Genomic DNA, 15,823 nt, shown 5'->3' with positions numbered 1-15,823 from the left:
TTTGAGAAAAAAGGTAATAAATTGTGTTTGTATTGCTATATCATTCTCTTTTTAACTCAGTGAAATTTTGAACACTTCAAGAGATTAGTCTCATGCTACATTAGAAATGTATCTATAATATTTAATTATATTTGAATTACAAATGAAATTGGTTGTTTTAGCTCTAAACAAAAATGTTGGTTCTTGACTAATCAAAGATTATAGGATTTAGGTAATTGTGATTACTATTACTCAGTACTATGGTGCTGCTTCACGTTGGTTGTTGCATTGAAAAGTTTACTACTTCTTGTCAGATATTGATCATAGACTAAATTTGGTCAAATTCTGACTTTGGTTGTTCTTGCTTGAAGGTACAGACGCATTAATTGCTATATCATTTAGTTACTTGGATTGCTAAAAATATTCTCTTTAAACAGGAAGCCGATGATAAAATGCGTGAGCTGTGTGTCAAAATGCCTACAGATCATTATGATAAAACAAGGGAACTTTCCATCAAAATGCCAGTAGAGGAAAATGAAGTGTTTTCTTCACAATTTAGAACTGTTTTTTCGTGAGTTTAATTTTTGTTGACTGTTTTAGTGTTCTTGCCTTTATTTAGTTTTGTTATTTCTGAAATATATTAGTTATTTATTTTCAATTTTGTGTGTAACAATTAGGGCTTTTTTACATTATGTTACACTTTCTTCTTTTTTCTGGGTAATCAAAATCATTTTCTGATTGGTTCTATCATAAAATCATGAAAAAAAAAAATCCTGCAAAAACGTTGTTTTTGCAGTCAAGACAATGTACAAATTTTCCACATTTTCTTTATTTAAAAAACATTAAGGAACACTATATCTTTATCAAAACTTTACCCATCTAAAACATGAAATATACAAAAAAAAAGCCAAGTCTCACTTCCACCGTAAACAGTAGTGAGATATCAAGTAAAACCAAGTCGGTTGTTTTAAGTAGTTTTTTTGGGAAGCACCAATTTAATAACTTTGTCATAAATTGCTTCCTAATAATTTACACTCCATAACAAAAAAATTGACGCACCAAGAAGGAGTTGTCCGATTCAGACAAAAATTGGTGGATAGGAAGACAATGTACAGAATGGTAAATAATCAAAATCTCAGAGTAATTGAATAATTTTTGTCAGAGTTACAGTAACAAGTACAATAAGGTGTTGACCCGGCTCAAGCCTGGATATGAGCTGAAACACGGCATGGCATAGACCAATGAGGCTCGCGGATGGTGTCCTGCGTTATTTCCTGCCAAATTCGCTCAATTGTCGGAAGGGGTCGTCAACATTCTGTGCCAGATGCAATCGCCTTCCCATCATATCCCAGACATGCTCAATGGGAAAGAGATCTGATGATATGACAGCCCAAGGAAGTGTTTGACAAGCTTGCAGACAGTTCATAGCAACACATGCCGCATGTGGTCTGGCATTGTCCTGCTGAAAAACCACTGAGGGTACTGCAAAAGGAACGGTAGCAAAACAGGTCATAGGATGTCGGCAAGGTACCGCTCTCCAGTAAGTCTACCTCTAATTATGACCAAAGGGGTCCGGCTATCAAAGGAAATGGCACCCCAGGCCATAATGCCTTGTTGAGGGTCGGTGTGGCATGCAATTGTGAAAGCAGGATTCCCCGTCTGCCCTGGACGTCTCCAAACATGTCTTCAATGATCGTCAGGGCACAGTTGGAAGCGGGATTCGTCTCTAAAGACTATACGTCCCCATTTGACATCATTCCAACCTGATCGAGCCATGCACCACTGTAATCTGGCTTGGCAGTGTGCAGGCGTCGGTGGCAGGTGGTGTAACGGTCGGTGCGAGTGTAGATTTCGCTGTCTCAACCGTCTGTAAATGGTCATGATGGACACTGGTGTTAGCGTTGAACATCTGATGGTTGATAGAGATGAAGAAGCAGCTGTGACAGCTGATCGGACAATCACTCTGTCCTCACGGTCTGTTGTGGCCCTAGGTTAACCGCTACCATCCTGACACTGAACTTGGCCATTTTCCACCCATCCTTCACAGCATCTTCGAATAGCCGCATCGCTTCAACTCAAATGAAAAGCGATTCCCCGATTTTTCAAACCGGCCTCTTTCAATCCAATGATGCAACATTTCTCAAACTCTGACAGTTGCTCGTAATGAGCACGAATCCTGCGGCAAGCCATTTGTTGTTGAAAGGTAATCTGAATCAAAATCAAACCGAAATTTTTAACAACCGTTGAGGAACTGCTCCTTATGTACATCTGCTGGATGCGCAGTTCCGATGCGATGGGGATCAAACTATTCATTCATTGGACACCAAATTTTAATCATTTGCATATCTGGTCAAAACACTCATGCGTACGAAATTTCAAAGCAATCGGATGATTTTCTTGTTGCGTCAATTTCTTTGTTATAGAGTGTAATTTGCAACATTTATAGTATCCCTATTAATATTAGATTCCTTTATTTTCTGTAATTAAGATAATGGCAATCACAGGGCAAAATAATAACATCTACGTACTCTTGGCGATCTGAGACAGGGCTTTATTTGTTCTTGTCTGAATATTGCATAAATATGACCTGTCAGCCCTATGTTTAATTAGGAGTATTCTAAACAGTAGATTTTTTATACTAATCCATTTTGTCTGTGCTAATCTCAACAAGCAGACTTCATTGGGGACAATACACAGGTTACAGATTTAAAATAATTGTTGATGTAACTAACATTTCTAAGTAAAAGGTTACCGGTAGAGGTATTCCATTTGGCATTTGCTGTACCATTTTTGACAACATGAAAGCAAAATGAAAAAATATTCATTTTTCAGGGCTCCCAAATGGTCCGCTTTTCCCACCAAAGTCCGTTTTTTAGGTTTAAGTCCGCTTTAGACCGCTTTTTACCATTTTGGTCCGATTAGTCCACTTTTACATTGTTTTTACTTAAGAATCAGATTTTAAAAGTTTTCCATTACGTTAAAAGATACTGTACACCCAAACACGCGGCCGCGGCGCCTTCACCTGACTTTCCCGTATTATTTCGCTTCAGATTGACGTCATTACTCCTCCTTCATACGCTGCAGTATCAAAATCCATAAAAAAGAGGTTTGAGGGAGGAGTTCTGACGTCAAATCGGAGCAGGGTGCTACCGATATTTCTCGTAATTTCAGCCTCACGTTTGCAGTAACGAATGCACTTTCGGATCTCGATAACTCGAATATTCCATTATCTCAAAGTTTTTATTGGATCCCAAGCCTTTTGAGATTGCAGGGCTCCCAAATGGTCCGCTTTTCCCGCCAAAGTCCGCTTTTCAGGGTTAAGTCCGCTTTAGACCGCTTTTTAACATTTTGGTCTGATTAGTCCGCTTTTATATTGTTTTTACTTAAAAATCAGAATTTTATAGAAGTTTTCTATTTCGTTAAAAGACACTGTACACCCAAACACGTGGCCGTGGCGCCTTAACCTGACTTTCCCGTATTATGTCGCTTCAGATTGACGTCATTACTCCTCCTTCAACCTCTGCAGCATGGAAATCCACAAAAAAGAGAGGTTTGGGGGAGGAGTTATGACATCGAATCGCGGAGCAGGGTGCTACCGATATTTCTCGGAATTAAAGCCTCACGTTTGCAATAACGAATGAACTTTCCGATCTCAAACAAATCTCGAATATTCCTTTATTTCAAAGTTTTCATTGGATCCCAAGCTCTTGAGACTGTTGTGGAAACTTCCCATAACTCGGAACGTTTTAGCCTTAGTCGTTAACTGCAATAGTAACGCTGCTATGAACCACCCCTTTTGCAAATGAATTTAGTAGTAATCTCGTGGCGCATGCGCCATTTTTTTAGGCGCATATGAGAAGTTTATTGCTTGAATTCTTTCAAAAATCATTACAAGAAATCTAAAGCATACTTTAAATTGCTTGCAATTCTTTAAAAAAAATTCATGTGTGCAATTTTCTGAACATAGGTTCGATATGCAGTGTCGCGAAAAATTGCTTTCGTGTTTGAGGTTTCAATCTTTTTGCATCTTGTAAATATTTTGATTTTTTTTAACAGTAGGTCGTTATTTTGACATATACTGCTTTAGATTAGCTTATTTTTCATTTAATTTCAATAATTAACGAAGGAATTAGTTTGGAAACCATGGCAACATTGAACTTACTCGGACTTCGCGGAAAACTGCTTCTCGCGTTTGAAATTTCAATCCTTTTGCATCTTGTAAATATTTTGATGTTTATGACAATAGGAAGTTATTTTGACATATACTACTTTAGATTAGCTTATTTTTCGTTTAATTTCAATAATTAACGAGGTAATTATTTTGGAAATCATGGCAACATTGAACTTACTCGGACTTCGCAGGAAATGAGTTTTAGTGTTTGAAATTTCAATCTTTCATGAAAATATTAAAATAGTTTGCCCAATCGAATGTTATTTTCACAAATGCTACCTTAGATTAGCATGCTTTATGTTTAATCTAGTAGAAAATAAAGAAATTTATTTTATGGGAAATATGCCAAAATTGAACTTGGTTCGTGAAAATTTGCTTATTTGAGCTTCCAATCGTTTTGCATCTAATAAATATTTTTATATTTTTGGCAATTTGAGGTTGTTTTGACATGCTACATTAGATTAACTCGTTTTAATTTTTATTTAAATAACTAAAAAATTAATATTGTTTTAAATTCAAATTTCTAGTTTTGTAAACTTAATTTTAATTATTATTAGCTTATTTTCAGTTATTCCTTTTTTTATAGGGGGGGGGGATATTAAATGTAAACAATTGAGTGCATAACAATTTAACTTAGTGTTTGTATTTGAAACAAAGTTGAATTGTAAAATTTTATAAAGTTGAATTCATATACATCATTTTATTGTCATGCTGCCTGCTAAAGAGGGGAATATTAGTCCCCCCCCCCCTTCCACCCATAAAAGTTCAAAGCACTCATAGCCTTGCAATCATGGAGGTTTTTTTTTTAAATCTAAGCTTTATGATTCTTAAAAATATACTTTGAATATGAAAATTGCAAAACTAAACCTCATGTGATCTGCTTCTTTTTATGATTAAGCATTTCAGACATTTTTAGGAAAACTTTCAATACAGTAGATCTTTTATCAAAGTGTCTGTTGTAGAAAAAGCAGTTTGTTTTCCTATACTTTTTATATTACTTTCTCTTATTTATACGTTAGCATTAAATGAAACCTGCATGTAATATTTATAGTGCGAGTTTAGGGGCAGTGCCTTGAGCCTTGAAAAATATTTTTTTACTCTTGAAGAGTGCTTAATTTTTTTCTCCCTAAAGGAGCCCCCCCCCCCCATGAACCCTGTGATAAGAGATGAAATTTAAAATTCAAATATAAAATAATTTTATTATAAACTCAGTTGTAGCTTTGTTGAAAATCAAAACAATATATTTTAGGTTTCAATGTGAGTTATGGGTAAGTGCAAATTTCTCACCAAATAGTTAGATGAAACTGATGAAGATGGAAACAAAATTAGAGACTGGGGAAAACAACAAGAGAATAACGTTTTTTGTTTGGTGTATGAAGATTAATATCAGTTGAAAAGGGATATAATGCTGTTAAGAAGCATTACAAGACAGAAAAACATAAAAATAAGTTTAAACTAAATGAAGATGAAGCGCAGCTTCATCTATGCTTCAGTGAGAGACTACCAGCATCCCTGGTTCAAGTCAAAATGTATCATTATGCTTATTTAGTTCTAAAGAGACAGGTTTAAGTGCCGAACTAAGTGCCCCGTCCCCATTCAAATATTTGTGTAAATAATATTATTCAATGAATAAAAAGATCAGTTTCACAGGTGATAAAGGAATTGTATCATTATTATAGTTAATTAACCAATTATCTTCATGAATTTAGCAGTTGGCAACTAATTCCCTTTTGGTGCTTTCCTGGGTTTAAATATGAGTGGTCCTCTCAAGGTCCTCTTTTTTATCCTAACTGGTCCTCTTTAGTCCCCTTTTTGATTGAAAATGGTCCTCTTTTACCCTTTTCTGAAGCTAAAATGTGTTGGGAGCCCTGAGATTGTTGTGGAAACTTCCTATAACTTGGAACGTTTTAGCCGGTCCTTTGGGACTTAAAGAGTTGTCCCGAGTTGTCTGTAATAGTAACGCTGCTATGAGCCACCCCTTTTTCAAATGAATTCGGAAGTAATCTCGTGGCGCATGCGCCATTTTTTTTACCGGCGCATATGTTCGTAAATTTTACGCCCTTGAAAAACCTTGAAAAGTTCTTCAAAAAAAAAAAGAGTTCATTTTCCAATTGCTTGAAAAAGTATGAAAAGTTTCTTTATTGCTTTAATTCTTTCAAAAATCATTACAAGCAATCTAAAGTATACTTTAGATTGCTTGTAATTCTTTTAAAAATATTTCATCAGTGCAATTTCCTGAACATATGTTCGATATGCAGTATCGTGAAAAATTGCTTTCGTGTTTGAGGTTTCAATCTTTTTGCATCTTGTTAATATTTTGATGTTTTTTACAATTGGAAGTTATTTTAACATGTCCTACCTTAGATTAGCTAATTTTTCGTTTAATTTCAATAATTAAGGAAGGAATTAGTTTAGAAACCATGACAACATTGAACTTACTCGGACTAAGCGGAAAACTGCTTCTCGCGTTTGAAATTTCAATCCTTTTGCATCTTGTAAATATTTAATGTTTATGACAGTAGGAAGTTATTTTGACATATACTACTTTAGATTAGCTTATTTTTTGTTTAATTTCAATAATTAACGAAGTAATTATTTTGGAAACCATATCAACATTGAACTTACTCAGGCTTCGCGGAAAACTGCTTCTCACGTTTGAAATTTCAATCCTTTTGCATCTTGTAAATATTTTGATGTTTTTGACAGTAGGAAGTTATTTTGACATACAATACTTTAGATTAGCTTATTTTTCGTTTAATTTCAATAATTAACGAAGGAATTAGTTTGGAAACCATGACAACATTCAACTTACTCGGACTTCACGGAAAACTGCTTCTCGCGTTTGAAATTTCAATCCTTTTTCATCTTGTAAATATTTTGATGTTTTTGACAGTTGGAAGTTATTTTGACATATACTACTTTATATTAGCTTATTTTTCGTTTAATTTCAATAACTAACGAAGTAATTATTTTGGAAACCATAAGAACACTGAACTTACTCGGACTTCGCGGAAAATGGCTTTTAGTGTTTGAAATTTCAATCTTTTTGCATCATGAAAATATTAAAATATTTTGCCCAATCGAATGTTTTTTTCCCAACTGCTACCTTGGATTAGCATGTTTTATGTTTAATTTAGTAGAAAATAAATAAATTTATTTTATGGGAAACATACCAAAATTGAACTTGGTTCTTGAAAATTTGCTTATCTGAGCTTTCAATCGTTTTGCATCTAATAAATATTTTTATATTTTTGGCAGTCTGAAGTTGTTGTGACATGCTACATTAGATTAACTCGTTTCAATTTTTATTTAAATAACTAAAAATATTTTTTTGTTTTTAATTCAAATTTCTAGTTTTGCAAATTTAGTTTTAACTATCATTAGCTTTTTTTTGGTTATTACTGTTTTTTATTGGGGAGGGGATATTAAATGTAAACAATTGACTGCATAACAATTTAACTTAGCATTTGTATTTGAAACAAAGTTGAATTATAAAAAAAGTTAAAACGTGATCTGCTTCTCTTTGTGATTAAGCATTTCAGACATTTTTAGGAAATCTTTCAATACAGTAGATCTTTTATTAAAGTGTCTCTTGTAGAAAAAGTAGTTTGTTTCCCTATACTTTTTATATTACTTCCTGTTATTTATATGTTAGCATTAAATGAAATCTGCATGCAATATTTATAGTGCGAATTTAGGGTAGTACCTTGAAAAATATTTTTTTACTCTTGAAAAGTGCTTTTTTTTTCTCCTTAAAGGGTATGAAACCTGTGATAAGAGATTAAATTTAAAATTCAAATATAAAATAATTTTTTTATTAACTCAGCTGTAGCTTTGTTGAAAATCACAACAATATTTTTTAGGTTTCAGTGTGAGTCATGGGGAAGTGCAAATTTCTCAGCAAATGGTTAGATGAAACTGATGAAGAAGGGAACAAAATTAGAGACTGAGGAAAACAACAAAAGAATCAAGTTTTTTGTTTGGCAGAGCCAGATTACCAAATAGGCAATGTAGGCAGTAGCCTAGGGGCCCCGAGGTCCTGAGGGGCAATGGAGAAATATCAGTTGCAAATACCAAAAAAAAAAAAAAAAAGTTATATTTTCTTCAAAAAAAAAGGGTTGGTTGCTCCTTCCTTGTTTGTATTCAATGAAAATATATGTGCTTGCGTGTTGGGTATGAAAAATTTAGACGCCACAGATCCCCCCCCCCCCTGTTTTATGACCTCGCGATGACTCTAGGGGCCCCATCACTTCTAATGCCTAAGGACCTCCGACTCCTTGATCCGGCCCTGTTGTTTGGTGTATGATAGATTAATATTAGTTGAAAAGGGATATAACGCTATTAAGAAGCATTACAAGACAGAAAAACATAAAAATAATTTTAAACTAAATAAAGATGAAATGCAGCTTCCTCTATCCTTCAGTGAGACTACCAGCATCCCTGGTTCAAGTCTATCATTATGCCTATTTAGTTCTAAAGAGACTGCCCTGAGTGCTGAACTAAGTGCCCCTCCCCCCCTGCCATCCAAATATCTGTGTAAATAATATTATTCAATGGATAAAAAAGATCAGTTTCACAGGTGATAAAGGAATTGTATCATTATTATAGTTAATTAACGAATTATCTTTACGAATTTAGCAGCTGGCAACTAATTTGCCTTTAGGTGCTTTCCTGGGTTTAAATATGAGTGGTCTTCTCAAGGTCCTCTTTTTGATCCTAACTGGTCCTCTTTAGTCCCCTTTTTGATTGAAAATGGTCCTCTTTTATTCTTTTCGGAAGCTAAAATGTGTTGGGAGCCCTGATTTTTCTTCTGTCATAATGTAGCCGCACAATTGCCAAGTCATTATATTAGTTATAGAAATAAAGGTATATAATATTAATACGGATACTATACAAGCTGCAAGGAAACATGTTAGGAAACAATTTACGACAAAGTTATTAAATTAAGTGCTTCTCAAAATACTAACTAAAACAACTGACCTAGTTCTACTTGATATCTCACCACTTTTTATGGTGGAAGCAGACTTGGTTTTTTATATTGTTACAAATCCTGTAAATAGTAATTATTGTAGTAACGTAACCTGTAAATAGTTTCCCGTAATGAATATACAACCCCCTTAACATATGGCTAAAGTATACGACCCCCCTATTTCTTTTTTTGTTCATTGATAAAATTTGATAACGGTCTACTATTTTCCAGAAGCGTTTGGAATATTTGAGAGATTTCTTTCGGTGTGTATATAAACCGTTACGCTGGATAAAGAGTGAGTTTCGATTGAAAATTTGTACTGAGAGTGTGTATTAGCTCTGTTTATAGCGAGGCATTTCGCTGTGTTGTTTTCGTATTTGGAAGTAAATACGTGTGTAACCGTTGAGTTTACGGTGTGGAGTGATATTTGCTTAATTGCTGATGATTATTTTAGCAGTTGTTAACGATTTCTCCTGTACATAGTGTAAATAAAGCTCCTGTGTTTTTATCAAGAACTGTGTCTTCATTTCAAGAAAGTGGAAGTCGCACCGAATCCGTTACAATATTTTATATTTTTGACGGGGTCTCATTTCTTTTTGTTTTTAACCTTTTTTCAAGTGAAATTTCTTGTATGTCAACTTACTTTCCCAGAAATATTTCTCTGGTACCTATTCTACGTCCTAAAAATAGTGGTTGATAAGATATGTCTTTTCCGCTCTTTTCAAGATCTGTTTTCGTTGTGTTACTCATAGCACACAACTCTGGAAGAGACTGAAAGTGATTTAACCATGTTGTAAAATTTATTGAAACCATGCAAATTGTTTGTCTCAAATACTTTAGATCTGTTACAATAATAGTTATCAATCAAAATCTTGTAAAAAAAACTTTCGTTGGCTCTCGAGCATTTTCATACCAACTTAAAAGTACCAGTTCTGATAAATGTTGACTTCAATTTCTTATTCTAATTCTTGTGGGAAGATATTGCAAAGTAAAGTGTCACTAAGCTTCCAGTGCTTCACACTTCCTGCTAGACAAAACTTTTAGGCCAATATTAAAAAAGCAGTTTCTAACTTTTCTTTTTGCATTATGTCCTCAAATATATCATAGCAACAGATGTCAGAGGTGCTGAATAGGTACTTTTACAGGTACTAACTAACATAATCAGGGTGGCGACAGATCAGGGAGATCAGGGAAAAGTCAGGGAACTTTATCACTCAGGGAAAAATCAGGGAAATATCAGGGAATTTCGAAAAAATGAGAAAAATTCAGGGAAAATTGATCAAATGAAGGGAAAAAATTTTTTTTTTCCTTGCAAAATGAAATACTTTGATTCGCTAAGAATTTTTCGCCAATTATTTGTTTTAAAAAAGTAAAATTAATGAGATGCGGTTATACAGTGCCGCATATTTGTGCCTTTTTTTTCCCTCAAGGTCTAAGTATTCAATTTTAGGATGAACTTCCTAGGATTGCTTTTGTGTCTGTAAAGTTGTTTATTTTACCTTGCTTGAATTTTCCTTCCAAGCATTCCAAGTTACGTAAAATAAACAACCCTACAGACAAAGAGGAAGCGGTCATTAATGACTTTGCTCCCTTGACTTTACTCATTGTCTTAAAATAATTAGCATACTGTTATCACAATTTCAAAAAAAAATCTTTGTTTTTTAAATTAATGCTGAAAAAAATCTTAAATATCACTTCATGTTTTTAATTTAATTGCAAAAATTGAATTTTGACTGAAAATCTTTTTTTTTTTTTTTTTTTTTTTGCCATGGTATTATTTGCTGTCACTTCAGATTTTTTTTTTTTCAGATTTTAAAACTCTTTTTTTTTTAAAAACCATATACATTTTGAAATTAATAATCGTTTTCGAATGTCAATGTTGTTTGTTACTAAAAAGTAATCTAAGGTTTTTTTTCGACTACTAATGAAATCATTTGAAATTGAGTTGTGTACATAAGTAAATATTTTTATTATTTTTTAATAGTTAAATGCTGTATTCATTTATTTAAACCTAAGTTCTTGATTAGAGAATAGCTCAATATGACTGGTTGTTGAAAGATTTCAATTTGTTTTACATAAATATGTCTATTCTGCCGTGTACAAGTAAAGGGAATTAACTGCACCTTTTTTTTTCATTTTTGTCATCTATTGAACGTTATCTTTATTGTACATATCACTTATTTGGTTTCCGCTGAAAAAGAGGCTCGAAAAAACCTCTAATTCCAACAGTTTCCTATTGTTAGTACTGAATCCACCACACATTTCTTCAAATATCTCAAAAGCTAATTTCTGCAGATACTGCAGTTTACCTGCACGCGGCAGTATTATTTACATAAGTAAAACTACATTACTTCTATACTTTAACTATCACTTGCTATTCTTGCAGCTACAATTATACTGCTTGAAAATTCAGTTCAAGATTATTTCCATTTAAATGTTTTAGTTTTGTCATGATTAGATTTTTCTTCAAGAGTGGTTTTAATAATTTCTTAGAATTCTTATGTTAACTGGTTCCTGGAAGTAAAGTACAGTTGGCTCTCTATCTGGGACCATGAAAATTCGTCTTTAAATAGAGAAAGTTGTTACATAGAGCGTCGTTGCATTTGTTTTAGATTTCCTACAATATTTCTCTGTCGATAATTTAATACACAATTTTTACCAAAAGAAAAAAAAGGGCATCTTTTCAAAATATATTTTAATTAACAACTTAAACCATTCTAAACACTGTATTCTATTTAATATGCAATGCTTTTCAGGTAGGGCAAAGAAAGAAAACCATTATTATTGATAACGTAAATCAGGGAAATTTGGTGAACTTAATCAGGGAAAAGTCAGGGAACTTTTTTTTCCAGTTCCTGTCGCCACCCTGATAATTGACTTTGTTTTACTCAAAATCTTAAAGCTTTTTGGGCTAGAAGAACTGTGTTATGAGACAAGCCTTTTTTATTTCTTCTGAAGATGACAAAATGTTGCCGCTGTTACGTACTTGAAAATTAGAAAAGAAAATTTAATAGTTTGGGGGGGGGAACATTAAAAAATAATTAAGTCCAGGAAAATATGAAATAAAGGTTTTTTTCAAAGATTCATAAAAAATTGCTCTATTTTAGAAAGTTTCTTTCTATTAAGGTTGAAATTAAATGTTTCACACTCAGATATAAAAAATATGCCTTTGACTTAATTGTTCCGAGTTTTGTGGGATATAAAGTGCTAAAATTTGCAAAGATCACATAAAATATTTAATACCTTTTTTTCTAATTAACTTATCAAAAATCCAGCTATGGGGTGCCCGAAAAGGGCAAAAAATACTCCTGGATACAAAATTTCATCCGTCTAGGCTTTACCATTTTCCTGGGAAGCGTGGACAAATACACACACACACAAACATCTTATTATGCTATATGTATTTATATTTATTTCCATTTGTTTTTCAGGCAAAATGTTGCGGAAGGAAATTCAAACAGTGATATTGCTCAACCTGCTGTTAAGACTGCTTCACCTGAGGAAGATGTTGAATGTGACTGTGAACCTGGAGTTGAATTGGAACATGAGGTTGAAACTGGCACTGAAGCAGATTTAGCAGAAGCAGATCAATCTCCTGGACAGCAAGGAAATTCTGCTTCTGGTATTTCATCTACAGCTGAAGCTTGGTCAATGGATCAAAATTCTGAATTTCTTGCCAAAAATGTTGGTGCTTCTAGTTCTGAGAAGCATGATAATGTAGCATCTGGAGAGCTTTCAACAGTAGCTGAGGTTAGTTTTCAATAAGTGGAATATTTATAACATAAATGGTGTTTTTTAAATAGTGTTGTCATTTTAGCAAATACTTTTTGTACAGTTTTTATGTATTTGAATTTTCTTCTGCAAACAAAATTATTTGTAAATCAGTTCTGTGCCTATGCTACCGGGCAAAGAGGGGTTGGGGAGGGGGGCACAGAGTTGAGGAATTTAATAGAGTGATAGCCTAAAAAGGAAGCCGTGCACTAAATTTGAAAATGCTGATTTGCCAGTTTTGTGGGAAAAGGGAAACAAATCCAATTAGAATCCTCAAAAACTGACCTTTTTGCTACACAAATAATACGCAAATTTTGGAGTAGGCAGAGACTTTTGACTGTTATACTTTAAAGCTGCTAAGTAGCCCAATGAATAAATTGGCCCAGCATCATTCAGAGGTCTGTCATTTAGCTTAGAGTCAAATTTTTATGCTGCTTAGCTAATGATTATTTCAGAAGATTCAGAGTTTCTCTCTCTGGCTCAGATAGAAGAGGAGACCTGGCAAACAAAAAGGTGTGCAGTATTTAGCTAACATCAAAATTAATTGAAATCCTTCTAAGTACAGGCTAATAAAATATGTACCTTCCTTAAGTCATTTTTTTACTATTTAATTAAGATTTATGTGAGAAAGGAAGGAGAAAATATTACACAGAAAAAATGTACAAAAATCAAGGGATAAAATTAACAACTGCAGAAGTGTGCTCAAATAATTCTTATTTATTCATAAAATTTGATCCTCTATATATGCCTATATGCACCATTCAATACTGTAATCAAAGTGTGTCATGAGGTAATGTTTTACCTATGTGCACAAAATGTGCCCCCAAATACTTTCATCAATAGAAGTTTATTTTGTCAAATTTCCCAATTAGTGATATTTTTTGTAACCATTATGCAAACAGTAGTATATTGCACTCTAAAGATTCCCCGCAACTGTCACATGGAGCAAAGCCATCTCAACACAAGGCCTTCTCACTCTTTCAACATGGCCGCCCTTGAAGGCGGTTTGTTTACTTGTCATAATAGCTCTACCGTGAATAAAAATTTAAATTTTTTTATCCATTGAGAAAGCAGTTGGTTTATACATGAAATACTCTGATACATCTCTCAATTAAAAATTCACATCGTTCAAGTTTTAATATTGACACAAGCAGTTCTTAAATAGTAAACTAAATTAAAATTCATACATGACACATTAAATATTGTGTTCGCAATAAATATACAGTAGACGCCGCTTAATGTGATCACGGTTAATGTTATCAGTGGCTAAGTGTTATCAGAATCACGAAGTCCCGGAACACTCGTATGTTAACACACATTAAAAAAGTCGGATATTGTAATCAGCATCTTTGTTTATTGTTATCACTTTTTCATTAACTTTCAATTTTTTTCCCAGTTTTTGTTCCTCAATTAACAGAAATACCATAGGCAAACCCTGATGAGACTAACTTTCTGTGTAGCATTTTGTGGTTTTCAATAGCAGTTCAAAATTTTTCTCGGAATGAAGCTACAGAAAGTTTGCCCCCAGTGACCACAGACTCCCCCTAAGAAAACTTTATTTTGCACCTAAAAGAATCAGTTGCTGGACATGTTGCATGCATTGATGTAGGACCTCCATTGTTGCCATTACTTTGTAAACTATTAAAGAATTGTGTCGAGATTGAAAACAAAGCGAAGATAAATTAAAATTTATACAACAAGCAAAACCATGCTGGAAAAGAGAGAAAAGCTGAATTTGCTTTGAAACTGGTTTACGAATGTCCAGGAAAACGGTCATATTTTTCTTCACCTATTACTATGTGATTAAAAATTGCGGAATTTAGCTTTAACTTTTCATAATTCAGATATTTCCATTATGTTAATTTAATAATTTATAATTTAAAACTGCGTTCATTTGAGTCATTGCGATTTTAATTTGAGGTTGCCAAAATAAATGCACCTTAATTGGAAAAAAATCCTTATTTTGTGTCTCCTCGATTCTTTTCGGTTATTGTTATCAAATTGTATTTGTTCCAAAGTAATCACATTAAGCGGTGCTTACTGTAGATAAGAAATGAAAAATTATTTGAATGGGTAAAAAAAAGTACACTTGAACTTAAAATCATAACGCAAAAGAAAGTACGAAATAATGTCATCCGAATCCTTGAAATTCGGTACCAAAGAAGAAAAAAAACTTACATTGTTTCCTTTTTTGCATTTTATTTATTCCAGATCTATCTTTCAAGTTTGGACTTGTAAAATTTTCATTCTTAAATGTAATAAAAGTCCATTTTGGTGACTGGTTTTTCGTAAAGAGTTCACTTCCATCAAATCTTTTCAATTTTTGCTTTTATTCTGAAGCAATAACAATAAATTTATGGTTTTTAGCTCCTTGCACCCTTAAGACATTCAAATTATCTTGAATTTCGAAACTCTCACATCTGGAAAAAGTTCACATACTGAATCAAGTGTTTTAGGCACTTTCTGGACTGTTGAGCTTTTACTGCTTGTGATTCTTTGAGATTTCATTGGTTTTAAAACTCTAATTTCTAAAGCTAATTAGTTACATTATGGAGCAAAAGACCTAGTTATTTATGGTTGCAAATGGTTTAGATAATAAACTTGCATATGTTAACTTACATTTATAAACTGCATTTAAATGTTTCATAGCTTCATTACATTTGACAAATTACAAATTAAATTTTTGTCTCATTCCTGTCTTTTGGGTGGGAAGAAAATCAGTCATTTTTGACAAAGGTCAACATTAAAATAAATGCAAGACTTCTCTACTTGTTCCACCAACCAATTGTGATGGTAGCAATTACATTTTAATATTAATTTTTCAATTATAACTTATAAGTTACAGCTGGATAAACTATAAATAGGAACCATCAAGAAGATATACATCTGTGCTCTAGTGGTGAAACTGAAATAAAATGAAGTGATTTATTTTG

The 15,823-nt window shown here is 33.2% G+C and overlaps 1 protein-coding gene across 2 annotated transcripts in view; it reads left to right on the top strand.

The window, feature by feature from the left end:
- The window catches only part of LOC129218670 (uncharacterized), a 267,197-nt gene that overhangs the window by 244,273 nt on the left and 7,101 nt on the right, over positions 1 to 15,823 (top strand). For both annotated transcript variants that reach the window (XM_054852990.1, XM_054852991.1), the window contains 2 exons: positions 417 to 550; positions 12,551 to 12,869. In XM_054852990.1, the coding sequence (XP_054708965.1) occupies positions 417 to 550; positions 12,551 to 12,869 (453 nt within the window). The remainder of the gene's footprint in view (positions 1 to 416; positions 551 to 12,550; positions 12,870 to 15,823) is intronic.

This window comes from Uloborus diversus, chromosome 3 (genome assembly GCF_026930045.1).
Source record: "Uloborus diversus isolate 005 chromosome 3, Udiv.v.3.1, whole genome shotgun sequence".
NCBI lineage: Eukaryota > Metazoa > Arthropoda > Arachnida > Araneae > Uloboridae > Uloborus > Uloborus diversus.
This window is presented reverse-complemented; position numbering and strand designations above follow the sequence as displayed.